At 38.1% G+C, this 26,969-nt stretch overlaps 1 protein-coding gene across 1 annotated transcript in view; it reads right to left on the bottom strand.

Annotated features, from left to right (window-relative positions):
• LOC119149187 (V-type proton ATPase subunit S1-like) overlaps positions 1 to 26,969 on the bottom strand; it is a 56,310-nt gene extending 29,341 nt beyond the window's left edge. Inside the window, exons 1-6 of the mRNA XM_037390188.1 lie at positions 26,777 to 26,969; positions 19,019 to 19,145; positions 18,848 to 18,916; positions 12,045 to 12,235; positions 10,952 to 10,995; positions 6,288 to 6,373 (exon numbers count right to left, since the gene is read on the bottom strand). Of these exons, the coding sequence (XP_037246085.1) occupies positions 6,288 to 6,373; positions 10,952 to 10,995; positions 12,045 to 12,235; positions 18,848 to 18,916; positions 19,019 to 19,145; positions 26,777 to 26,943 (684 nt within the window). The 5' untranslated portion in view covers positions 26,944 to 26,969. The remainder of the gene's footprint in view (positions 1 to 6,287; positions 6,374 to 10,951; positions 10,996 to 12,044; positions 12,236 to 18,847; positions 18,917 to 19,018; positions 19,146 to 26,776) is intronic.

Below are 26,969 nucleotides of genomic sequence, written 5' to 3'. Positions count from 1 at the left end.
TCGTACTGGATTTCATCTGTCATTTTATCACCCAGTAACACAGTGCCGTGAGTGGTTGCTCCAACTTGTCAGCACACCAGCAAACTTTGGCACCCTCAGATTTCAGCCCCCTTCCCATACTAACGACAACTCTACTGAATGGCACAGGCATCAACATCAATCCCCACAGAATCCCACTGTAAACACCAATCCTTTATTTTTATCCTTTGTTTTCTACCTTTAAATTTTTTATTTCTGCCCAAAAATAATTTTACTTTTGTACCTTTTTTTTACTGTAGCAACAGGATCACTTACACCTACATATTTTATGTCTCTCAGAGACCAGCGTATCCATATCATATTTTCTTCATATGTCCACATATTTACTACTTTAAGTTTCAACCCATTTTTTCAGTACAGAAGGTAGGTTTCCTGCTTGTATTTTTCCAGAGATATGAAGCTTCCTTTCAAACTCCATGTCACACTTGCCACTTCCTGATCCTCTGGGATTAAGGCCAAGCTAATATACAATATGTTATATACATATAAATTATAAGTTGTATATGAAGAACCATGACAATTGAGAGACTGGCAGTTTCATGTCTTATTTTAGTTAAAACTTTGGTGAAAATTATCTGGCTGGTGACATAAGACTATTCATTTTATTGGTTTATTTTGAAACCTCTTCTACCACCTACCACCTCAGTAACAGGAAAAGTTTTTGAGGCTCAATTACTGAAAAAGTCTTTATGCTGAGATCTTCTCTATGTTCCACCACAGAGACGATCAACACACAGACTCTTTTGGCTTTGTGTTGTCACTCCTTTTTCCCCCAAGTTTCTCTTTTTTTTATTAGATCAAATGGTCTCTGAAAGAATTTCTAATGTGTTTTTATTTCTTTTGCATATTGTTCCTCTGAATCTCTTTAAGTCTGCCACATGATTTTGCACTAAAATTGCAGGAATTTATATTCTTTTTAATTTTCTGTATACACACAGGACTTAGCGTGGCTTTATTAATTTCAATAGCCTCACCTCTTTCACTCTGATGTTTAATTATGGCACAATTTGGGATGTTTCCAAGAAAGGAGGAGGGTGAGGGGAAAGAAGCGGTCTTTCAAAAATGCTTTTTGAAATACAGTTTGAGCTTTTAATATATTGTGTTTAAACAGTTTGCATTCCATCTACAAACAGTGTCCGTCAACACAATCAGTGGAGCTTACCAGGCAATTCACCAAATGACAGACACGTTGATCATTTCAATCTTTAGGTTAAAGTCCTATCATTTGGATGCTATGTTTGACCTCAGTCTTCAAAGACTCTGCTCCTGAAATAGGACTCTAGAATTCCCAGAATACTTGTCTTTGTCTCCTTGAATCCAAACTTCTTTTAAAATACAACACCAGTCCCTTACAGATCTATTCTGTCACTCTAAAAAATTTCTTAGCTTGGCATTTTCCTTCCAGAAAGGTTTTAGCATGCCTACCAACATGCCATATCAATATGCCTGTTTAGTTACACATTCCATTTACTCCATCTCATTTTCGCCTCATATCTTAATCTTATTCTGATTCATTATGTTTACAACCTCTGCCTATACATGACTGGTTTTAAGAGTATTCACTGCAATTTTCATACCTACATTTTACCAGTTTCTGCTTTTTTCCCAAGACAGACTTCACCCCAGCCTACGTCCTTCTCTACCATCCCACCCCTTTTTTCCTGGTCTTCAGTTTTAAATGTAAAATAAATGCATCTTTCTAATTTGATGTATATGGAACACCTGTACAGGCTTCATCTATGTCTTAAAAAGTTAGTTAGCAACTGAAAATAAAAAAATTGTTCTGAACAGATAAGAATAATAGTTTAGTTCTGTGCTGCCCTTCACTTTCCAGTGCAGTAAATAAGCATCCCTATATATAAAACCATATATAAACATCAAATGAAAACTAAAGCTGCAAAAAAAAATATTTAAGGAATTGAATCTTAATGCTCCAATGAAAAGTCTAGGGTTAAAGGTAAAAGCTAGTTTTCATTTATTTCCCTGAATTGCCCACTAACACATGGAATAAATCATATAGAATTGCTAACAAGCACTTCTTGCACCCTTAGCATTCAATTTCCAAGATAATTTGGCTAAATATTTGTTCATTTTCTTTTCCTCTAGAATGACAACTAACTGGCTTCAACCAGCTTTAAGCAGTTCCTTTGTAATTATTTAAAAAGACTCTACTTCTATTAAGTAAAAAAAACCAACCAAACAAACAAAAATACCCCACAACTGAGCTAGCTAGGAATAAGTGCATATTCTTTATCTACAAGTAAAAGTTTATTTTTTATTATAATGGAATTCTTTAAGTGGGGAGAGGAGACAACTAAAGGATGAGGAATTCCTACAGTTACTTCTTTTAGGTTGGAAGCACTGACACTTTATTATACTATGTCAAACCGTAATTGATCCTTCAAATGAAAAAAATACAAAAGTAAATGGATAAGGCAATTCTTATATTCAAGGATGCATGAGGATATTAACCCTACAACCCCAACTCCTGCAAATGGCATTATAAGCATTTTTCTAACATTTTCTTCATGGGTAAACTCCCATTATATAGTGTTTGAGCATATTAAATGGTTAAAAGCATTCCATTAATCAGAAGCTGTGAAGTCAGTGGGGTGGCTGTTGCAGAGTTTAGTCTCCTCAGAGTGATGAATTGACTAGTCAACAAAAAAAAAAAAAAAAGAGAAGCTGGTTGTATGTGGAAGATGCAGCACTGCAAAATGTAATAGGTAGAAGGCAGAAACAAAGAAAATGCAACCACAAGCACTTGTCAAAGAAGACAAAAACTTTTCATATTCTTTTTAGCTGGGGTGCACATCAATAGCACCTGAGGATACCTGCAAGAGACACTTCAGAGTCAAATGCAACCACTTGTGCTGCAGATGCCCGTGTTACTTATGGCTGAATAAAGTTCCTGTAACTCACATTGCTTGGTCCGGAGTGGAATCAAAGACTCAACATACTTAAACACCGACTAGAGCAGACAGCTTGTAGAATGAAGCAGTCAAAAGCCCACAGTAGCTGAAGCTTTCTGAAAATGCGGAGGCAGTAGAGAAGGTTTAAACAGCACTTCACAATGCATCTGTAAGAAGTGGAGTCAGCAAAATAAATATCAGCTGGGAAGTAGCCGTAAATCTCCTTTTGGCAATATGTGGGTCCTCCGCATTCAATCTAACTGGGAAGAGATAGCAACTATAAAACTGTCTTGCAGAAGTTTCAGAAGCAAACTTGTAAAAATGTGACATAGACATCATGAAGACCTGAAGGATGGCAAATATGTTGAAATTTATGATTTGAAGCATATCTGCCTTTCAATCACTGCAGCTTTTAAACCTCTCCGATTACAACAGCACAGGTAAAATTATGCATTCCAACCACAAGCCAAAAAAGCTAACTAGCAGCAAGCACAAGTAGAGGGGTGACTCTGATCATAGTCCCCAAGAACACAAAGATTTGTATATTCACGAGAACTCCTGATGCAAGAGTGGAACAAGGACTGAAGAGGGGTTTGGTTGTCCTGAAGAAAAATAAGCTATCACGCCAGTTTCAAAGGGAAGAAAGGTCTTGGCAGGAGACTCCTCAAATCTTCAGATAAGTTTTTGGGGTTTAATGGAAAAGAAGATGAGAAATGCTGAGTAAGAGTTGTCTGACTAAATGTATATGTCGAGATCTGACCAAAGCACAAGGATTGCCTTTATGGTTGTCAGAGACAAAGGAGATTATGAAAGGTGGGTTTCATCTCAGCCTGAGCAGTTACCTACAGAACAGGTCAGAAGGATCATACCCTAATACAATCTTTGATTGTAAAAAGAACCCTAGTTGATGACTTTGGATTCAGACTTTTGCACTTTGCTTGCCCAGAATTAGGTGATACAAATCACTCTCTCAGTGTCAGCCCAACTCAGACCTCAAAAGCAAAGCATTTTAGAACAAGAGTCACAAGATGTAGCAGTTGCCTTCTTGGAGAAAGGCAGCTCCTTTATGACATGATGGAATATCCAGAAGAATCATCAGCTGGTTAGTGAAACCATCTCATGTAGGTCACCAAACAGCCTTTGTTTCAGGGTCTTAATTCTTTCTTCCAGCTTCAAATGCTGAAACTGGAACAGAACAAGAACCAGCCTGAATAAATCTCCATCGTGCCTTGGGGTAATTAATTGGTAACTGTGATAGCCCAATGGGATCTGTGGCTGCCCTGACTAAACCAAGCAGCTCTTCCTCATCAAATCAGAAAAGTGGCTCATAGGGGAGTTTTCTTCCTGTCTCAGTAACTCGCTTTCTGTGAAGCCAATACCAGCTTCAGTGAAGGGAGTTAGTTCTTTAGTTTAAGGTTCTGAAACAGTTCACAACTTCTGCAGTTCAATGCGTACTAAGAAGAGGTTACATGCAAATGTACAGACTGATGAACCCTCAAAGGTACTTTTCATTTCACCTTTTCTAGCTCTGTACAAAAGCTCATAACCTTGAATGCACCGAAACAAATTAAAGTTTGGGGGGGTGGGGGGGTGGGCGGAGGGAATATGCTTCCAATGGTTTTATATGGCATTGAATTTACAGAATTAAGAAAAGTTTAAATTGCTTTCTTTAAAAAAATGCAGAACATCTAAAAATACATTGCTTTAATTATTTACAAGTGCTCCAGTTACTCAAACTAAGCCACTTTCATTTAGAAAGTCTGTTGAAATATGCATAGATTTAAAATTCAACACTTTTTAAATTGCTCAAAAATTTCCTTCTCTTCTTCCATTAATTAAAAATATATTTCATTCCAATTGTTCTAAATGCAGTTTTCAGCTAAGAATGCCCATGTACGTTTGATTTCAATCAGCAAAGAGCCACAACAACTAAATAATTTTTATTTCTATTTTGGATCTTTATTTTAGAAAATTTACAAAAAAGGCAGATCAAATGTTCTGGACTCATGTCCTCTTCTTTAATACAAAAACATACAGCAAAGAGAATATTAGCGGGAGTTTGCTTCCTTGTGTTGCTATGTCTTTGTACTCTTAAGTCCTGTCTCCAAAACCCAGTCTCTGGCAATTAATTTCACAGGGTAGATTACTGAAGAAAGTTCTTGTTTTCCTTCAGTAGAACTAGCCTTTTTCCTAGAGCCTTAAGGAAGACTTCTGATTATCTTGTTGGATAGCCAGAGGTTCAAGATCCTACCTCCCTACAAAAACCCAGATTATTTCTGATTGAACCCAGGACACCTTTGGGGGGCTTATCCACTTTTGGCTTAAAGAACACTTATGAAGTGTGGTCAAGATGCCTTTTCCTCTTCTTTTGGATAAATTTTCTAGGTTTCATTCTTGTGTTTAGAACAGTTTTGAATTTTTCATAGTGTTCCCTCCTGAAAACCCTCCAGCTTCTCAAGATCCTGTCTGCAGTGCTCACACTAGATCTAGACAATCCCACTAATGGCTTTCCTGTTGCCTAAACCAACAGAATTATAATTTCTGTATTCTCAAATGACATTAAGTTTGAATTAAAACTCAAGTTAAACTAAGCATCCTATTAGAAGCTCAGATCTGTTACCACTGCAACAGACAGATATGTTTCTTTCAAAGTTGTTGATTTTTAGGATACAGACCATCCTTCATATACCCCTCTTCTTAGTGGGAACTATATTCTGTTTTCGTCAAGGCATGACTGTTTTGCATTTAATTGCATTAAAATTAAACTTTGTGTATTTCTTGACTAAATCCTGTATGTCACACAGAACAGATAACTGCATAAATAAGTATTCTGCGTTGCTACTTACTGCTAACATAAGATGCGATCTATAAATGATGTTCTGACTATCAGCAAGGGTGAAAACTTACATTCTACTTATAAATACAAAGTATTGATTAAAAGGAATGAAAACAGTAATTTAAAAATGGATACATTAGTAGCCTTCATTTACTTAACAGCACTCCATCTTCACTGAGCAGCACACTAAAAGCTTGATAAGGTTCCACATAGAACTTATTATAAAACCATTAGAGTTAAAAAGGGGGGAAAATCTAAAATTACAGTCCTTAAAAGTAATAATAAGTTTTAAAGACAATCGCAGATTTATGGTCTCCTAAAACTTCAATAGTTGTGTGATATATCATAAATAAACATTCATGCTATCATTTGTGGTCAAAACGTCATATAGTACAGATTGCTTGCCTCTAATCTTGAAAATCATCTACAACATTTCTATGTAAACTTTAAGTTGTAAGATGCCAAAAATCTGACAGTTCTGGGCACTGTAGATTACTCACCCTTGAAGGTCTCACTGCAGTATAAATTACTGAAAAATTAATCCCTCGTTCCTGCAGATCCATGGTCAGTCTTCCAATTATTTTGTCTATAAATAGAAACATATATAATTTAGCAAACTCTGTAAGCTGAGAAAGCTAAAATCCTAAGTAGTTGGAGAAGTAATGAGCTAGATGTTAAAGCTTTTTTTAGTTTATTTAAGCAGTTTTGGTGCTTCTACCATTTATATATGAATAGGTACAAATGGGATAAGACATGTTCAGTGTCTTGAAAAATGCACAATTTCATGAGACAATACAAAACAAATACATTACAACAGTTCAGAAAAAAAAGGGTGATTTTGAAACTGAAAAGTAAATACTGAAGAAACAATACCTTAAAGGTTGAACTTTGGGCAATTAAAAGCAAGAGCAGAAGAAACCACTAAGAATTGAGAGCAGGGTGTATATAGTGTCAGTCAAGTGACAAATAAATATATAAAAAATAAATCTTAAGTAGCATTATTCTGTGAATTGCAAAGTACACAGAGCTAATCACTGAGAAACAATACTCAAAATGTAGTGCTTAGTTTGGGGCATGAAATGCATGATATTGGCAGCAATATTGCCTTTGCTTCAGTGGATTTGAAGCCCGATTCTGCATCCTCAGCAGGTTATGGAAAACTTTGCTGCTGACTACAATGGAGGCCAAAGGAGAAATGCCGCAGAATAATTCTGAAAAAGGAAGGAAAACTCAAGTAAGGGAGGAACTTTCAAAGAGGTCCAAAGATGGCTCTACAGAAGATCCTCCTTCAGTTTTGAAACCACAGTCAGTTGTGACAAATGCAACTGATAAATGTTTTCAAACTGTATGCAGAAATATTAACATCTGCTTATAATAAAAACTAAAGGATCATAACAGTTGTGACTCAAGAACCATTATAAGTGCTGTTATTGGGGCTGACAGAGAAATAAGCAAGGAGAGTCACATTCATTGTTTCAGTGCCTTCCCACTTCTGATCCAGGTACCAGTCTGTTGAACGGATATTTTATATGTTGGACATACAGACTTCTCAGATTTCAAGGTTATACTTTGCAGAAATTTTATTTCATTTCCAGGTACTGGAAATGGAGCTTATATTATCATCCTTTTTAACCTCTTCCATTTACAGTAATTATGGCCTCCTGGCTGAGTAAAATATTTAGCTTTTGGAAAAATGCAAGCACTGTTTTTTCTGCAGGGTTTTAACCAAATTGATTTCCTCTTATCAGTCAAGAATCATAGCTACGTAAGTTTTCCTTCTGAAAAAATATTGCTAAAAGGATCTTCTATAAGAAATGGACGTATAAAACTGCTTATATACTACTAGGGTAATTACATTGGCTGTGCAGGTCCAAAGTGTTACATAATGTAGATTTTGTATTCTATACGTGCAGAGTGTAACTCACTGGAAATTCTCAGCAGTCTCATCTAAAATTAATGGAAGAAAAAATAACACATAGAAAAATGCGTAGATTGTCTTCGGTTTTTCTTTCATTAAAGCAACTGATTGCTTTCCAAAATAACACATTATTTGCATTTCACTTCAATAAGGAGCTATGTGTAACTATAGTTACCATAACATCTATAATTCTTGCCTTTGGGAAGACTCTAGAGGCAATTCCTTCATTCAGGGAAGCTGCGGTGAACACCCTTTTGACAACAGAGTTGATGTAGATCTTTGTTTGCCTGTGATCAAAACTCTACTTTGCTTATGAAGTATTTGCAAATTCTCCAAGGAAAAGGGCCCAGATTGACCGTGATATTTTAAAGCACATAAATTACATGCCTACATGGGAACATTAGTCAACACAGGCTCACTCTTTTTAATGGAACAAGAGGCATCTTCATATGTTGATGGTTAGAGTGATTTTAGAGTAGTTCTACTGAAGTTTGTGGTGGTTTTATTTTGGGGGTTTTTTAGATAGCATGGATTAAGGAAACGCTACATAGACTAGTTTGCCTAGGCTAACACCTTCCAATCAGCATAGCTGCCTGCATCTATGCTCCGGTGGAAGGATTAAACCTAACTCATTGAAGACACAGACCTTTAATTTCACCAGGGAGTCCAGGATTAGCACTATTATTAATTTCTAATCTACCTTAATTCCTCTGTGAAATTTTACATATGATTGGAAGGGATGGAATAAAGGAACTGAGAAGAATTTTTTTGGAAGGAGAAAAGTTAAAAGAAAGGAAGAGTATAAACTATGAACAAGAGAGAAATAATAGAAAAGACCAAGATGAGAGTAGAGGAAATGGGAGAGAAGAGAAAGAATGGAAAGAGGAATGCACTGAGAATCAGAGTGGAAAAGGGAACACATACAATAGCAATTAAAGAGCCTCATTTTTTGCAGATGGAGTCAGTCAGTTTTGCCATTGATTTTGAGGTATACTGGATCCAGCAGGTAAGACTGACAGGACAGAATGCAACTTTCTCCTGAGTAAAAAAATGTTTAGGAAAACTGGCAAAAACTGAGTAATAACAAACTACCTCATTAAAGAAAGAAAGATGAACTACTAAAAAGAGGCATAAAGAAAGCAGTAAGTCTGAATCCCTTGAAACTTGAGCAGATTTGGATTCTGAATTCCAGTTTGGATTTCATCATGGGCCTCATTTTAATAACATGCTAAAACCCTCTGTCTACTCCAGCTTCTAGATATTTCAAAACAGCACATTTCCCTTGGGCAGAATCTGAGCCCATTTGTTTTGTCTTACAGAGCTTCCTGTCTGCAATGAGTAAAACAGCAGGAGAGATTTCTCTGACATTTCATTACATCAGAATTTAAAACCCTCTACAGTGGAAAGGAAAGAAGTTGCTATAACAAACATAAGAAATTTTGTGAACTAGGCGGACTACTACCCATCTGCAGTGTTTTTCTAGGGGTTTATTGTTGATCCTAAAAGAAAAAAAAATTACAAGTAAAATTTATGGGTTAACAATTCTCATGTTGCAGGTATGTGACTAATAGTATTTTTTTGTTGCTTACCCAGGTAAGATCTAGCAGCAGTCCCTCCATAACAAACACCAATAACTCATGACCTTGCAAGCAGTTCTGACCTTGAAGGGTTTCCTGGCAGCAATATTTGGCAAATGTCTATGGTTATGCTGCAAATACTACTTGGACACCTTGACCTGCTGGAGCCCAGATTACATTGGAAAACTGTGTTTGGGACAATTTACTACTTTTGGAATGACTCTCTTCCAGCTCTTTCCCCTCTGCTGCACAGACCTTCAGTGGGATAATTTTCAGGAACTGTGGCTCAGTAACTTTCATTTGAATTAAAACTTCCTGCTGATGTTAGTTCCAGTTTTTATTCAGCAGTGCATTAGGTGGCTGCTTTGGCAAATAAACCAGAAGATGAGGATTCAGCCCACACTCCCACCGAGATGCAGAATACTAAGTGCACGTTTTGCACTTGGCCATACGAAGTGGTACATCTTCCCTGATCCACACCCATTTCCTGGTAACAGCTAGTTAGCGCTAACCAGAAGGTTGGTATAACCTGCTCCTCTGCCATCCCACACGTACCCTCTTAACTTTGCTGTTCCAAAATAACGGGGCCTGAGACAAGGTTTGGAAAGCTTATTCTTGAGTTTGTGCAGCTGATGAAAGAAACTTCGCATAAAGAAAAAGCTAATGTTTTGCCAAGGCCAACATTAAGCCAAGGCTTTTCTTATCTAATATGCCCTGGGGACACAAACAGAGAACTAAACAAGTCCTCTGCAATTCAAAGATGGAAAACCAGCTGCTTACTCGAGTATAAAATCCACACTCACTTTGGAGTAGCACAAAGAGAAAAGGACTGCTGATTTCAGTACTAAGGTATTTTCCCCTGATTTTCAAGTCTGCTTCTGATTTTACACCCCCAGCCCGGGGCAGAAACAGGCATAGGCGCTAAGGACACTAATTATCAGCCCACTACACTACACTATGTCCCTGAAACTACCACTACAGTGATCTGCAGATTTCATAACTCAATCTTTAATTTAGAGTACTAAGCAAAAGCTCTGCAAAAAGCAGGTGCCTATCAGTGCCTCTTTGGTACACGACACCTCTTTTTCAGCCAGATAGATGCTAGGCAAGAAAAGTTTTGTTATAGTGTTATATGGAGAGATTTGACTTCAACAAGTAGTCTTTAATACCTGCAAAACCAATAAAAGACTCTAACATCAAAGGCTGTGAAGGGCTTCAGTATTGTTTTACAAAGATTAGAAAGTAATTTACTCTTCATTTAGGCACCCTCTGTTGAGACCAAGACCTGCAAATTGCCAGATGAGCCCGACAGCTCCAGCTGCTGGTGTGCGAGGTGAGATCCAGGGAGGCAGTCCGAGCTGCATGAAGACGAAGGTTTTGTACTCTGAACTGGGAGGATCCCAGAGCATGAGCAAAGGCCCATGAAAAAGAGGTGAATTATCATTACATTTCAGGTCACAGAACTGTATTCATTTTGTTGGATTCTAAATCAGACACTCAGTACTGCAACAATATGATAATTGAGTGCTGGTAACTACTATAGATGGAGTAAAAGAAAACTGTTAAATAGTAGTATTACAGCAAAACCAAGGAACTAGAGAATTCAATCTGCTCAAGTGAAAACACAAGCTTAAATGATAAAATGTTATATATTTGTCATATTGCTTACCATTTTCAGCAATAGCTTCCAGGGTGAAATTCTTATTTAGACCACTACAAAAAGGGTGGAGAAAAGTAATTTAAAACCTTTTCTAGGCAAGAACAATGTGAACCAGAAATGTACAAAGATATTGACTAGGAAAAGGATTCCTGTCAGCATCAGTCCCTCCATCATTCTCTCATCTCCTCCTTATGACCCTTTTCTTCTGCAAAGCCATTAATAGTACAAGGACCACATACTCGGCTGATTCCTCAAACATCCTTAGCTGCAGATAAGCCAGATTACTGATATTATTTTGACCAGTCTCTGTGGAGGTTTCTTTTCATTTGGTGTTGACCCCTTGTCTAACATGAGCTCCTTAAAACTGGTATTACGTCGTCTTTGGTGTAGTGATGTGGTAGCTATAATTGCACTTCCTTGGGACCCATTGATACACACACTCTATACCAACATGTACAAATGCCCAAGTTACAGGTGAGGAAGAAGAAAGAGCAGGAGAAGCTGAGCAGAGTGGCTCAATACACCCATGCCTTACATTTTTTTTAATATAGATTCATCTGAAGGAACAGTCCCTCTCTACCTCTGTTAGTTCACAGTCATCATAGGCCTGGAAATAAGAAGAATTATAGCCCTTCTCTTCCTTCTAAAGTGATGAAAACCAGTCTTTTTATTAATATGAACTTCAGGTTTGTCTGTAAGTTTGCTTGCTTATTTATCCCGACAGGTTTTTTTGACCCCTGGAATGCCTTCTAGCAAATAATTCTGCAGGTTAATCATGTGTTGCATAAAATAATTCAGCCTTTCTGCTAGAAGTGTGATGCATTTAGTTTTATTTGTTGTCCCTTTGCTCTTATACAAAGAGGCAGACAATGGGAATGCCTGACTTTCTCAGCATAATTCATCTATTACAACTGGTAAACTCATCAGGGGACTTTAAAAAACAGCAAGAAAATATATATTTATAAAATATAGCAGGAAAAATAACTTTGCTAACCTATAAGCTTCCACTTTGCTTTTTAAATTCCCTGAGAGCAAATATCATTTTCAAAAGCTTTAAATCATGCACACATGCGAGTCAGTTTTGTTTGTGACAAGCTCCTACCTGACAAGTGGTCGTAGCTGAACCACCAGTAAGTTTGGTTTAGATGTATTCACTTCCAGCTGAGAGACATCAAGGTTAGTTATGTTTTTTAAGTTCCAAGCTCCTGACTCCTGAAGAAAGCTCAGCAGATACCTGGTAGCTTTGCAGTCAACAGCTGGCAAAACTAAAGATGAAGAAGACTGAAGGATTTCCTGTAATAAATTTATCAACAGTTTATTTACTTGCTTAATAATTAAAAACAAACCTTTTTTTATTATCCTAAATTTAATATTCAAGATGAGGAACCACCATGGTAAACACTACATGAGTTCTCACCAGCCTGAGGCTGGCTGCAGGCTGCTCCTGGAAAGGGGCAGCGAAGGGACACTTGGGTTGCTTTTATTCCGGCATCTTCCTAGGGCAAGAAGGCACTCAGTGACATCAAATTCTTACCATCCTTTCCACACCTGCGGGGGAAGAGAGGATGTAGAGGTTCTTAGGCTGAGAACGTATTGGGGGAAGACAGGTTAGCCAGAAGCAAAGCTCACCAGATGACCACCTAACAACGCCCTTGCAGGTGAGAAGGATCAGTGTCAGACACCCCATGCTTGAGTAGCTCTATTCAGTAGAGTCATACTTTGCATAGTAAGTACCCTTCCTTTGTGTACATCCTGATGGTACGGCACATGGTACAAAGCGTCTAATTTGTAACTACTAATTAAAGAAAGCTACAGGTTCCAGGATCTACAGAGCCTCCAGACACACACAAGCAAACTTCCTGCCATGTACTTTCTTTCTTTCTATCCAAAATAGAAATTATAAAGCTCAGGCTGAACTGGTTCAGATAACCAAGCATCAGGGTATGTATCACTTCATTTGTAATTCTCATAGCCGAGTTTCTGATGCCAATACTTGAGTGAAATTAATTTTTAAAAAAATATCTTATTCTATACATTTCAAACCTGCATAGTTGAAAAACATTTTCTCCAAAGATTTTTCTTGATAATAAAATCCACTTGAAATACTCAGGGAAAGAAAATACAAGGTGGATGTTATAGTCGGAGTCCAACTCAGTCAGCCTCACACAGAGCACCAATTGTTGCAGCACAATCAAACTAGCAGACTGCAACAAGGCTTTACCATCAGCTAGATCTACTAGCCATGCTGTTTCTCCTTCCTCCAGAGGTCAGACCACACCACTCCTCTTCCATCCAGCCCTCTCTTTTGCCATCCTCAGGGCTATTTAACCACTTAGTGGAATGAGCTACAGCTGCACATCGTCCATATCAATCAACCCACTGCCTTCGAGGCAAGGCCACAGCATATTATCGATGCTAATCAACCCACTGCCTTCATTTCTCTACAGATGGAGACTTGAGAACGATCAAAATCAATGCACCACAGATTTAATTTGAATATTAGAAGGTGGTTTTTCTTTGAGTCCTAGTTTACAATTTGTTAACTTTACTTTCCCATTTTCTACATTTAAGTCTAAATTGAGTCTGTCGCTTGATCCAACATTCATATATTCAAGTTGTTATAGAGTGTCTCTCCTCCTCTAACTGATGCAAACGTTGTGATGTTGCTAACACTTTTCTCCTCCTACTCTTTTTCCTTGTCTGTTCTCTGACTGCCTACCACTTTTCTGACCTGCTCTGGTTCTTTCTAATTGCTCACATGTGTTCCTTCCTAGGCAAAGGCTAGCTATTTTCACATTTCTATAGATGCTCATAAGGGAGGATTATGCAGCATTGTCTAGTTTGCCAGACTGATAGAAAAATAACTGCAGAAATTAAAATAGAGCAGAAAGGACTGATCTGCTTCACAGGTCTTTGAGTAGCTTTTAACAGTGCCTGGAAGGAAAGGATGATAGATTTAATTTTGGGTTGTTTGGATATGTGAATTTAGAACTAAAATGCTGAGAAATAGTTAATTATTTTATTTTATTTTCAATATTTTAATCCCTTTCCCCCTAGCAGCATCCAGAATGGCAGCAGCCACTTCTTCTAAGGATATATATTAAGCAGATTACTCATTTATTATAGAATGAGATATAAAATGCATCATTACTGAGTAATATCTGAATTGTGCTTCTGCTTCTAACCAATCCTACACTGCCATCTGTCTCAGCTTCCAGCCATTGGTATTCAACCATCTTCCACCTGAAGGACAGACACAGCTGGCTATCTACTCATTAGCCTCAAACAGCCATTCTGCTCCCATGCCTCTTGTTTATCCTTGACATTCAGCCACTGCACACTTGTCTTTACAATACCCATATGTTGCTTTATGCATTTTAGGATTTCAACTACTACGCGTGCTCAAAATGCAAGAACTCCAAAAGAGGGTGGAGAATGAAGGGGACTGCTGAGAAACACCTGATTTTGCATTCTGCTAAAAGACTAAATAAAGGAGGTACAGCCACATCGTAACTAGGTAAGAAAGAGGGAGAGGAAAGAAAACCTGTTACTGAGCTGTCGGTCTGATAACAGAATTTCCTACATCAAATGACAGAATCTATAACCTGTCTATGGGCAGCTTACTCTGATTATTAGTACATTTACCTCCTTTAGTGTCCCCTGAAACACCTTTCCTGAATGAAATATTACATGTAACTTCACTCTTGGATTACATATATTGCTGTTTAGGTTTTTTGAAGGTAGGTGTAGGATGATTCTGCACACATTTCTAGCCATCCTGAAGCCAAGCTGCTGTGCTGTGATAAAGCTCTGGCTTGGACATATTTGCCCAGATCTGTTTTCAGTGTTACATTAACCGCTTTATTATACCTAAGCAATTTGAAGCTGGTATGGAGTAAATTTAGATCTATCATTAAAAAACTCTTGTTAAAGTCTTTGTTAAAGACTCATGCATCCATCTATAAAAGGTCATGTAGCAGTACTCATTGTTCTGAACTATTTTATGTTTGGCATCAAAGCTGATAGACAGTCCTATAATAATAATTATTATAATAATAATATTAGCTGGGAAAGACTCCTGTGTTGGTTCTAGAAATATCTGGGAACCTACACCTGAAGTAGGCAGGCTCTTCCATGCAAGAGATCTTTTAAATCTTCATCCTTTACCTGTGAGTATGTAATTTAAAATATTAAAGTACTGTATTTTCTACAGCATTGGTCAATGGGCTATCTATAAAGAAGAAAAATCTGTTCAAACAGATTTGGAAGCACATCTGTTTCTACACAGTGATAACTGCAAAGAAAATTATCGTTGCATTTTAACTTCCTAATTACTATTAATTTTACAGACTTTTACACTGTAGCTGCGTTCTCCAAATGTATGCATAATGTTATATATTATCACTTTAATGAAAATTGATCTGATGTACTTTAGCTGGTAAAATATGTTGCAACTATGGAAAGTATTGTTGAACAAACATCCCTACCACTGTACTGTATGGTGGGAAAGATGACACCAGGGTGTTTTTTCAAGGGTTACAGACAGATCTGAGGAACTATAGAAAAGCAAACCTGAAGTCCAAGAATGGAAGGAACTATTCCAAAGAATCAAATACAGACTATAGGGTCTGTTCTGTTCTATAGGTTCATAAATTATCTGGTAAAAAGGCATCAATATTGAGCTAATGAAATATGCTGATTATGCTGAATTATTCAACATAGTAAAGACAAGGGCTGACTGATGAACTGTAGAAGCACCTCCTGGTACAACGTCTTGGGCAACAAAGTACCTGATGAGATTCAATGTAAATTGATTTCAGCAGAGCACAGGGTAAGAAAAACAACAGTAATTTTATGTACACAGTAATAGATAATAGACTCAGAACCAAGTGTTAGCCTTCAGTAATGAAACCTTAGAAGGCACACAGCTCTGAAAATGGCAATTCAGTGGCTGCTCGTGATCAGAATTGAAGAATCAAATATTAGTATTTTTTTTGGAAAAGGCTAGAGAACAAAGCATCACCATGCCACTTTATAAATCCATGATGAACTTATATCTCGATTATTATGCAGTCCCGCGTGTCCCCTTGTCAAAAAATAATATAATAAAACTGAAAGAGGTAAAGAGAAAGGAAATAAAGACAATCAAAACTATAGTAGGACCTCTGTACCACATGTGACTAAATAGTCCTCCTTAGTCTATGAGCACTGAGTGAGGATACAATGGAGATATAGAACCACGAATAGTAATGACTTACAATAATAATTCTGCAGCTGCACAGCTGGCCACTAATTGGAGTGTGTTACCATACACTGCAGTTCTAAGGAGCTGAGTATTGCCTGGGGAAAGCCGAAGCCAATATTAAAGAAAAATAGTTCGTAGGGTAGGTGAGTACTTGACAAAAAAGTTCCCCAAGTGCTAATCTTTGTATTTTATTATTTAATTTAAAAGTTCTTTGAAAGTTTAAGATAAATTATCTGCCTACAAGATTCCTTTTGTATTAACTGGAAATAGAATTCTTTTATTGCATACAAACCCATTGATCCCAAAAGCTCAAAACAGCTGCTAATGTAGCTGAACACATCTAATATCTGCAAATGTCTCTGTGGTTTACAAGCCTATAACTATTTTACAAATAACACTTTCATCTTGGAGTACACATGCTGCTACACGCACATATACATTCTAACTGAGATCTCCAGTTTAGGTTTGTGAATAAATTTGTATTTCTGAAGTTCAAAAGGAGGATACTCAAGTGACATGGAACATCTATTATAGCTTAACGAATCACTTGTATAGTATGGAGTGTGAAGGTATAAAAATTTGTGATTATGCAACATCAAAGATTCTAATTTCCCCAGTGATAAAATTCAGACCTGAACTTCACCTTGTCCTGTGTTCTGTGAATATTATGGCACAGTCTTTCATAGCATGATTAAGAACATATTTCTTTTCCAAAGTAGCTCAAGTGGAGTGCAACTGAACAAATTTTTGTAGCCTCTGTTACAAGATCTCCAAGATGGAACTGGATCATTTTTATAATGATAGTTTCTGGCCTTAACAGCTACAAATCTATGCAACAGATATTGACAAAATTCTCCATACGGACACCTAGGTGAAAAAGAAATATTTAATTTATACATCTCATTTTCTTTCATTCAAGTTACAGCACTTCACCCCCACAAAACTATGCTAGAAAAGTATTAAGATTGCCAAGTCAAACACAACAAATCTAGGAAGTGCTGGAGTTAAGGTGAGCAATCTGTCAAAAGAAACTTTCAAGTTTTAAAGAAGCTGTAATGAGAAAAGGTTTCTCAGCTCCAAGAGAGAAATGGACCAGAGGCAAGGTCAGAAAGCAAACAATTACTGACGTTTATTCAGCTTGTTGAAAACCCAGGTTAAATATCTTTGCTCTGCCAGATACAGACCAATCTTTGTCTGTACAATCATACGGTACAAGACAATTCCTCCTTTAGCTGAGGACCTCCTCACTAGTTCTCCCTAGTTCCCCAGTCCACTCAGTCTACCACTTGATTTCTAAACCTGACCACCTCTGGACTCATCTCTAGCCTTTGGCTATAAGCTCTATCTACAGTGCTGATGGAGTCCTGATTACAAGGCAAAAGAAGAAAGTTTTAAATACTGTAATATCCCTCCTCTTAAACACCCAGGGCCTACCTAAGTAAGACTACCACATCATTAGGACCTTGCAATGCCATGTGTAATTTTCACACAGCCACTGAAATCAAACCAGTTTTGCAGTCAGGCAGCAACAAAATTTGCTCCAGACACAGCCGTGCATAGATTTTAAACCCAGAGAAGATAAGACATATCAGAGAAGTACAGTACATCTGCCTGTGGACACAACTGCTGATCCTTATACTACAAATTAATACTGCTTCCATCCAGTCCTCAGAAAACTCATGTACATACTCTGAATAGTTGTTTTTATTCCAGCACCAGTGTTAAAATGCTGTTATATATGGCAAAGAGATTAAGATCTCAAGCGTCAGTGACACTAGGAAGACATGAGGTTCTTAGTATAGATGTAGAGACAGGTAATGTGTGAATATTTATGTATTTAATTATACATGCAGCTTGCTGTGTGGTGCTTGGGAGTTTACACTTCCTTGTGTGCTCTGATACCAGTTATGTTACTAATAACTCTGTTCATCCTGCACTGCCTGCAGGAATGCCTTTATGGCTTCCATGTGTGAACACTTAATTTGTCTAATTACAGTTCAATATACTGTCATGTAAGTACAACCATAGATGCTGTGCTCAAAATCTGTAAACCTCCTCAGTGAGGACAGAAGTTGAAATTGCTGACTGGCTGAGGAGGGGTCCATTTTAGATTCTGTGCCTGGAGTTTATTTCAAGTTACTCAAGTAGTACAACTTTTGTTCATGAAGATTAAAGCAATCCAGTATCTAGGCATATATTAACTACATTCAAACACAGAACGGTTAACTCCCTGCAGGAGCTTCAATTTCTGTGAAAATAAAATGGGTGCTCAATTCTGAAAATCAACGATAAATAATTGATTCCTATAACCTCTTTTCTTCTCATGGCTTCAAAACAGGATTTTGGGGTGTCAGTCTTGAAGTTTATATTGTTTTTTACAAACCAAAATTGCAGCACTTTTAGGAACAATTTTGTCAGTTATGATGAACTCTGAAAACTTGATCTTCAGAAATAAAATAGCTACAAAACACACTTCTGCAAAGTCAGTTGATTTCCTTTGCCCATCTGCTTAAACTGGAGTAATCTCAATAAATAATTTAAATAGGAAAAATGCTGTAATTCAGTTTAATTTTCCCAATTACTGTCTGTTTGCATCTTGCTTCATCTTTTTTTAAATTTTGAATACTGCATATAAAGAAATAAAAGAGAGAAATGCTTGCCTGAACATTTTGAAATGGGTTCTTGTTACCGTAGGATTCACTGAGGTATGTGAAATCATCTATGCTAAGCTGAAAAACAAAAAGAGTTGATTGGTGAGAAGTCACAGCATCTCATTTCAGTACAGACTTGTACTTGGCATTGGTGAGAGAAAAGGAATTAATGTTACATACCGTATCTTGTAGGAATACGATGAGATGTCTGGAATTCTGGGTAAAAACAGGTTGCAAGAGTACAGTCAGCTCCTGCGCTGACACAACGTGTCCTTCATGCAAAGCAGTGTCTGGATTACACTGTGATCTAAAAAGAAATTTATTTTTTTTTCTGTAAAATTTGTTACCAATGATGACACCTCTTCTGTTTTTAACTATGCAGCAGCAGCTAATAATATCATCATCTTTGGATTAAGACCAGGCTTACAGTTCAGTTTACTTCCATTCTACTCAAGAGGAAAAGAACTTGCCCGTTTATGCACATATCACATTAACTGTGTTACAGCAGGAATGAAATTGGTCCAATCAAGATAACTGCCTCTCTCTACTTTTTGTTTGTGTACAACAGCACAGTTGCATCTTTCAAAAAAAATAGCCACTAAGTGAAATCAAGAAGAATATGTTTAAAACCTTCAGAGAGGATTCCCAGAGGAATTCCCAACTCCAAAACATTTTTCAGTGCTGTCAGACATCTTGGTGGCCAGAGAGGAGTAGAACTCAGGCTAGACCACAAGTTGTCATAAACCAGTATTTGTTCAAAAACGTTTTGTTAAGTAAAAGTGGCTTTTCATTGTTGGTGTAAACAATATGATATCTTATAAGGTTTTCATGAGGAAAGAACTGTTCTGCAGAACCAGCTCAGAAAAGCCACCTTTCCAGATGTAGGAGCTCTTCTGAACAGAACGTCTCAGGACACCAGGAAAAGCTTAGGATTCTTTTGCCAAACTGTCATTAAGAGGATAAGACAGAGAGATAACTCATCTATTTAGTTTTGCTGGGCCAAAAAACAGTTATAGACAAAACAAGGGGTGGCATTATTCTTTCAACACCTGATTGGGATTTTAACAGTATGTAACGTGGGTCTGTAGGGATTCAATTTATCATGAAAATTTTGGTCCTAGGTGTTTTGGCTAAGGTAAAATTGCCATTCTGTAAAAAAACCCAGAGCTTGAAGTATAACCTCCCATTTTCCCCAAACATGCATCTGTTGCTAAAGCCTGAAAAATCAAGTACTCTGGACCCCTAATGGGTTCTAATTACAAAGAACAGAAAATAGAGAATTGCTGTGTGCTGTAGCATCACCTATTTTATGATTGCAATTTAGTGACTGAAATGCTGATTACATTTTCCAACCCAAAAGCAATTCAAAAATTACCCTTGAACACCACGTTTTTATGAATAACAATCTTTGCAGTCTCTATAGATGGAGGCAGAACAGGGGTGATGAATGAACACATACGGGGGGTTGATGTTGTTTCTTGGATAAGGAAAAACTGTATTTCACTTCAAGACATTCCAGTAATTCCAGTGATGATTGCCAAGGGTGAATCAAAAACTTCAAATTGCACCCACAGCAGAGATAAAAAGCATGCCGTCCTGCAGTACTAGATACCCAGGTCTCTTCAGATTTTGGGGTTTGGGGGAGTGTTAGAGCAAACCATACATGTGGAAAACTTTCAGGACAACATGCTCCAGATGTTAAAATCAAATTCTAGTAGATCTTCTGTCTCAGTTTTCAAGCTTAAGAAGTAAATCGTGTTGTTCAGGAAGGAAATTTTTGTCTAATTGGTTGAAATTACCATTTGATATTTTTAGTTTTACTCTGCATCTTCACTTGTTAGTTAATTTGTGCTTGGAAATCCACATTCACTTATATTTATGAAGTCCAGTAACAGAAATTGTAACAGACTTGCCTCAACTTTTCAGAAAAGTCAAACCTCATGATCTCAAATATTTAATTGTAATCATTAAAAATAAGATATTTGAAAACACAAAAACTCCCAAAGATTCAGAATGACTACTCAGGAACTTTCTGCCCTTGTGGCCAAGAAGGCCAATGGGGGGATCCCGGGGGGCATTAGGAGGATCGTGGCCAGCAGGTGGAGGGAGGTGATCCTGCCCCTCTGCTCTGCCCTGGTGGGGCCACATCTGGAGCGCTGTGTCCAGTGCTGGGCTCCCCAGTTCAAGGGAGACAGGGAACTACTGGAGAGGGCCCAGCAGAGGGCTACAGGGATGGTGAGGGGACTGGAGCATCTCCCCTGTGAGGGAAGGCTGAGGGAGCTGGGCCTGTGTAGCCTGGGGAAGAGACGGCTGAGGGGGGATCTTGTCAATGCCTACAAATATCTTAAGGGAGAGCGTCAAGAGGATGGGGCCAGGCTCTTTTCAGTGCTGCCCAGTGACAGGACAAGGGGCAACGGGCACGAACTGCCACACAGGAAGGTCCATCTGAATATGAGGAAGAACTTTACTGTGAGGGTGACAGAGCACTGGAACAGGCTGCCCAGAGAAGCTGTGGAGTCTCCTTCTCTGGAGACATTAAAAACCTGCCTGTACACAGTCCTGTGCCACCTGCTGTAGGTGAAGCTGCTTTAGCAGGCGGTTGGGCTAGATGACCTCCAGAGGTCCCTTCCAGCCCTGACCATTCTGTGATTCTGTGATTGCATGGCCACACCAAAATACTAATGATATTAAAGGAAAAGAAGATAGATTAAGAGATGTTAAAAAATGGCTTCTGTGAAAGGAAATATCTTGGTATATTTATTTCTAAAACTATCTCAATAAACCTATTTTGTGCCTAATCTTAGAAAAAATTGAAGATTTTGAGAGCTTTTGGGACTTGCAATTAAGAATAAAAGGTAAAAGCACATGAAATAAAAGTAAGCTATTTGCAGCAGCACAATGGCAAAGGCTTTTGTTGTGAACTGAAACCTCAGAAGTGTAATGATCCTGTTCTATAGCTTGAAAAGTGCCTTTTGAGAGACCCTTTAGCTTCCAAGCAGTCAACTTCAGTAACTCCAGCATCATCATGAGAAAAATAAATCTACACGTTGGTTAATAATTCTATTCTAATGCAGCATTTACCTAATACTTACCTTCAACATATTATACATGCATTGATTTTGCTTCATTTAAAGTAGTTTGCTGAGCACTATGCGTGGCATCAGGCAAGGCTACACCCTTCACTGAACGGGCTGCTACTGTCAGCTGGGTGCAATAACATTCTCACCACGGTTCAGATGGGAGATGTCGGTATGTTTTATTAGCTGGTTTACTGTGAATTGCAGAGAGTGCATCACAGGTACACTGATAGTGTGCTTTTGCTGTGTGCAATGAACTGGTCCACCCATTTGAACTCTTCACCTCAAGCGGTCAGCAAGAGATCAGTAAGGGATGGCATAGGATGAAACAGGCAGGAGGCCAACACACGGATCTATTGCTCCCACAAAATTTTATGACCAAAGATGCACAGCCTCGTGCAGTCATCTGCATGCCAAGAACATCAGACTTAACCTCGCCACCTTAGAACCATTCTGGGGTCCTCAGCCATGAGGGCTCACGATGATTAGCATCTCTGTAATGTATGTGCTTTCCTGCTGGTTAAAAAGGAGGAAACTTGAAATCTCAGCTGCTCTCTCTTTTCTCCAATAGTTAGACAATGCACTAAAGAGAGGAAAGAAAGCTTAGCTTGGTATTTTGCTGCTTTCTTGTCCCTAAGTGCTCTGGCATGACAAGTTTAAGCATGCAGATTCTTCTCTGACCAGTGTTCTTTCTAGGTGGGACTGGGATTTGAGCACTTGTTCTTGATGGAAGCAAAGACTTCAAGGTTCCTTGTATCTGGACCAGAAGGGCAGCTGCTAAGATAACAGGACTTCTATTATGCTAACTTTTGAGCTTACATTTTTGCTTTGTAGCTGGCTTCTGAACTCTTCCCTACAAGTTAGTCTTGTTAGTTGTCTCTTTGAGTCACCTTGTGATTACCGTATAAGAAATTATACTTACTCCTACACAGCAGAAGTAAACTGGCATGCATGTTAGCACACAATATCCCCATATAAGTCCATTAAATGTACAGCTAAATCATTTTTCTGTTCCACTGTATCCTTTTCATATTCCGCATACTTCCTGCAGATTTTTCAGTAAATTCCTTTCAATTTTAGGAAATCGTGCAAATGTGCTATTTGACATTAACACCTTCTCAAAGTTACTTATAATCTGGATTTGCCAGAAAAGGATTAATTTCTCAATATAAGCATAGCATAAATGAAGGTAGTAATATATTTTCAGTGTCTGTAGGCAAAAATCATTCCTGAAACAAACACATGAGGGGGCAACAGCAAAAGCAAATTTTAACTCCTCAAGGTCCCTCTCTAATCTGTGGAGGGAATTAAATTATTAAATTATTTCAAAATGGCTAAATCAAGTTTCTGCTGTGTATCATATGCAAGAGGAACCTGTCCATCTCTTCTGCTTCAAAAAGCAACTAAGGGATACTAGTTTAAAGGCTAATATAAGATAAAGGTCAGTTTTTCCAGGCCAAAATTATCTAGAGAGTCTCCACTGATATATTACTATTCCTTTGTGAAAAGCAGGACACTGTGACTTACTGAGTTGTTCCCATTTCATCTTTCTATGAAGTTCAATGGAGAAAGATTGTTGCTTGGTAGAAAACATTTATTTTTCTGAAAGTAGAGATCTGCATTTTTCTTTCTAGAGGAAAGAGCTATTTGATTTTCTAATGTCCCTGTAAAGGTTTATATCACACTCACCTTATGCTTTGTACACTGCATGTGTTTGTCAGTCGCAGCTTTCATCTGTATCTGACACCTAACATTATCTTTAACAGCACGATTACAGTGCAATAATAACGCCTAAAAGAGAGACTCTGAAGTGTTACATTCCTCTAATATATTTGTTCTGACACACAGCTTTACAAACACTGGCTAGTTCTAAAGGAGACCAAAATGTATTATCCTTCAACTATTCGACATCCAATCCTACCCGATAACCTGGGAGATGGTCATGGAATTGATCAGTGAATTTCAGCTTCTGTTGAACAACGAATCACTGAACTTTTAAATTGGTGGGGCATGTTTCCACAAAGCGAACAGAAATCCGTTGGTAATTGCTGCACTTTCTAAGTTACCCTTCCTAAAACTCTTAGTAGTAGTCTCCAGATTTTGTAAGCCTGTAGATCACACACTGCAGAGAACCAAGATGTAAGTCACAGAGTTAATGGTTAGCAACCAGGAGGGAGTTGCTGTTACTGTTTCTTTATTTCATAAAATAACATAAATCTTTTCAGTTGCTTCATTGACTTTCACTAGAACTAATTTCTGCCCCACAAGAACTTCACCTTTCAAAAATGCAAAGGTCATGGTGGGAGGAACACTTCTTCCAGAAAATGTTCTGTTTCTGAAAACATGAAACTGGTTCAGTCAGGTCACTATCTTGATTTTCGTGCTCTGCATTTGCGTAAACCTGAACAACCTGCAGTAAAGCAAGCTGCTACTTGCATCTTGGTGGAAAGTTTGCTTTTATGACCACATGGGATTAACTGATAACGTTTTGCTCATATTGACAACAGGTGTGTTGTTTATATAAACTAGGAAGTAGGTCAAAGGAAGCACTGATCTTTTCTTAGACTCTTAGGACCACTTCTATCCTAAGAACAACTCTTTACAGCATTTACTTTGCTTTTAAATACAGAGGCTTAGTACTCATCCACCTCTGTCATAAAGAGGTGAATCGATTAAGTATTCTGAATATTAAAAAAAAGCCTTGACATTGAGACATCCATTTATTTCTTTCAGGGGGAAAAAAAAAAAAGTCAAAGTTACCGAATCAAACTTTATAAAAATTTGAAGATTTCTATATGCTATGGCCCCTCAAGGACCACAGATTCAGTTTCTGGAAATGCTTAAGAGATGGGTAGACATATGTCAAAGCTGGAATTAATTAGTGCTGGGAATAATACAATGTCCAGGATATGTATGAAAGAAACACAATCAATACCTCCTGCATATCTGTTTTCCATGGCCCTCAACATTACAGCATAACACATAAAAAAAAAAAACCAAACCCAAAACCAAAAAACCAAAACCAAAAGTAGCACGTTTGTGCATATGGCACTATACACAGAGAAAGATCTCCTGATGAACTTAATCTCATTCCTGATGTTCATAAAATTTTTGAATCCTCCTATTGCTGTCTTAAAATTACCACACGAAGAAGCAACAGAAAAAAAAAAAGGGGGGTGGGGTGGTGGATGGAAATTAACGAGATTTAGCTCTCAGATTTAAATCTTAATAACGTCACCTAAAGACAAGAGATTTACACTGGGATAAATGAGAGCAGAATTTAGTCTAATTTTCTTCCTAGTGACAGCTAGATAATTCAGTGTCTCAAACATGTTGAAGAATGGTTCGAGGCGTCATGAAAAGTAGAGTGAATCCACCGCAACTAGCTGAGAGGATAATTACCTCCCAAGAAGCCATTGGTTTGGTTCGTTTCTCAGTTTACAGAAGAGCGAACCACAACACTCTGGGAATTAACAAAGCAATAAAGATACAAAAGAATGAAATCCCATTAATTCAGACTTGACAGGAATTGATGACCAAAGGAGTTTGGAAGCAAAACTCCACCTGCCCAGGCACACACAGCTTGGTCATGCCAGCAAACGGACCCAACAGGAATCCCCATCACTGCAGCCCCTTCTGTTCATCCTTACAGCAAAAGTGAGGGTTGAACTGTGCACCAAAGCTATCTGTGGTATAGGAGAGCATTTTAGTTTAGCTTTTTAAAAATTATTTTATTTTATTCATTAGAGAAATTAATAAATACCCAGCTGAGATCAGGCCTGTTAAATTAGGTATAATACATATGTGCTTGCAGAGGGTATGAGGTGAACTGTCCACAAGAGGGTTTAAAATTTAGATAAACTAGGTTAAGAATACAAAGGATTTAGGAATTAGGAGGAGAGTCAAGTGATGTACTCGGGCCAAAGCACACCTTAGGGAAACCTAGGGTCACAGCAGATCTGTTGTCACCTTCCCACCCAGCACAGGATTTGCCGTTAGCCCTTCCTACCAGTCTTGTGATCCCATAAGCCCCTCAGAAGCCTTTTCTTACAAATCTATGACATTGGCTTACTGTATTTTGGGGCAGTACTTCCTAGGCAAAAACCAGTGTGTATGCCCTGCAGAGACAGCCTCATGAGTAAGTGGCACACAGTCTTCTGACGATTTTATATATCCAGTACCCCACGTGAAGCTACTGCATTGCCCAAGCTGCTGTATTTCTGGAAATCCTCAGTAACTATATAAAAACCTTAAAGTCTGCATGAATAAAATTCCTGGGGAAAAGGTCTGTATCTGGCTCTTTCAAGACAGTTCAAAGTCTTATTTCATAAGTATAGCAAACCCCTGCGTTCACATGTGTCTTTGGATCTGTTGACACTCTGCAGTTGTTTCTAACACTGATGTCTACACGCACAGCAGTGTATTCCATTAAAAAACCTGCACTGAAAAGAAACTAAAGTGAAAAGTCAGGATTCAGGAGTTAGGAAATGCAAGGATTACGGTTGCCCAGAGAGTTTTTGGCCAGGTCCTTTTTGTGAGACTGTCTTATGTTGTGCCTTTAAGTCATGACGTCTCCAGCAGTGGAGTTCAAGGTTGCCTTAGGGTGAATAAAGCATATCTACTTCAGATTTGAAAAACATGGATTTTATTTAACTTTTAATGCCCAGCTTGGAACACTAAAATTATAAATAAAAATGGGTAAATTCATCTGTTAGGTTGTTTGATTGCTGAGAGGCAAATTTATTTATTGGGGAATTTTATTGCCCAGAGGTTATTTACCAGAACTGATGACATACGCTATATTCTGCACACACACACAGCCACAGCATAAGCAGAGATACCGTTTTATTAGATTTCTTACCTCTGAGTTGTCCAAAGCAGCATCGGCACATGGTCCCCTGACAGAGACGTTTTGAACAGCACAGTGAGCGTGCACAACAGCAGGGCTGAAGCAGCAGAGCAGAGCTGCGTCATGACTCCAGGGCAGCGTGCACGGAACTGGCCAGCTGCAAGGGAAAGTCTGAGCATACAAACAGCTGCGCTTCCCGGTTCAG

The sequence above is a fragment of the Falco rusticolus genome, chromosome 5 (genome assembly GCF_015220075.1).
Source record: "Falco rusticolus isolate bFalRus1 chromosome 5, bFalRus1.pri, whole genome shotgun sequence".
NCBI classification, from domain to species: domain Eukaryota; kingdom Metazoa; phylum Chordata; class Aves; order Falconiformes; family Falconidae; genus Falco; species Falco rusticolus.
Note: the sequence above shows the minus strand (reverse complement) of the source record. Positions and strands in the feature narration are given on the sequence as shown.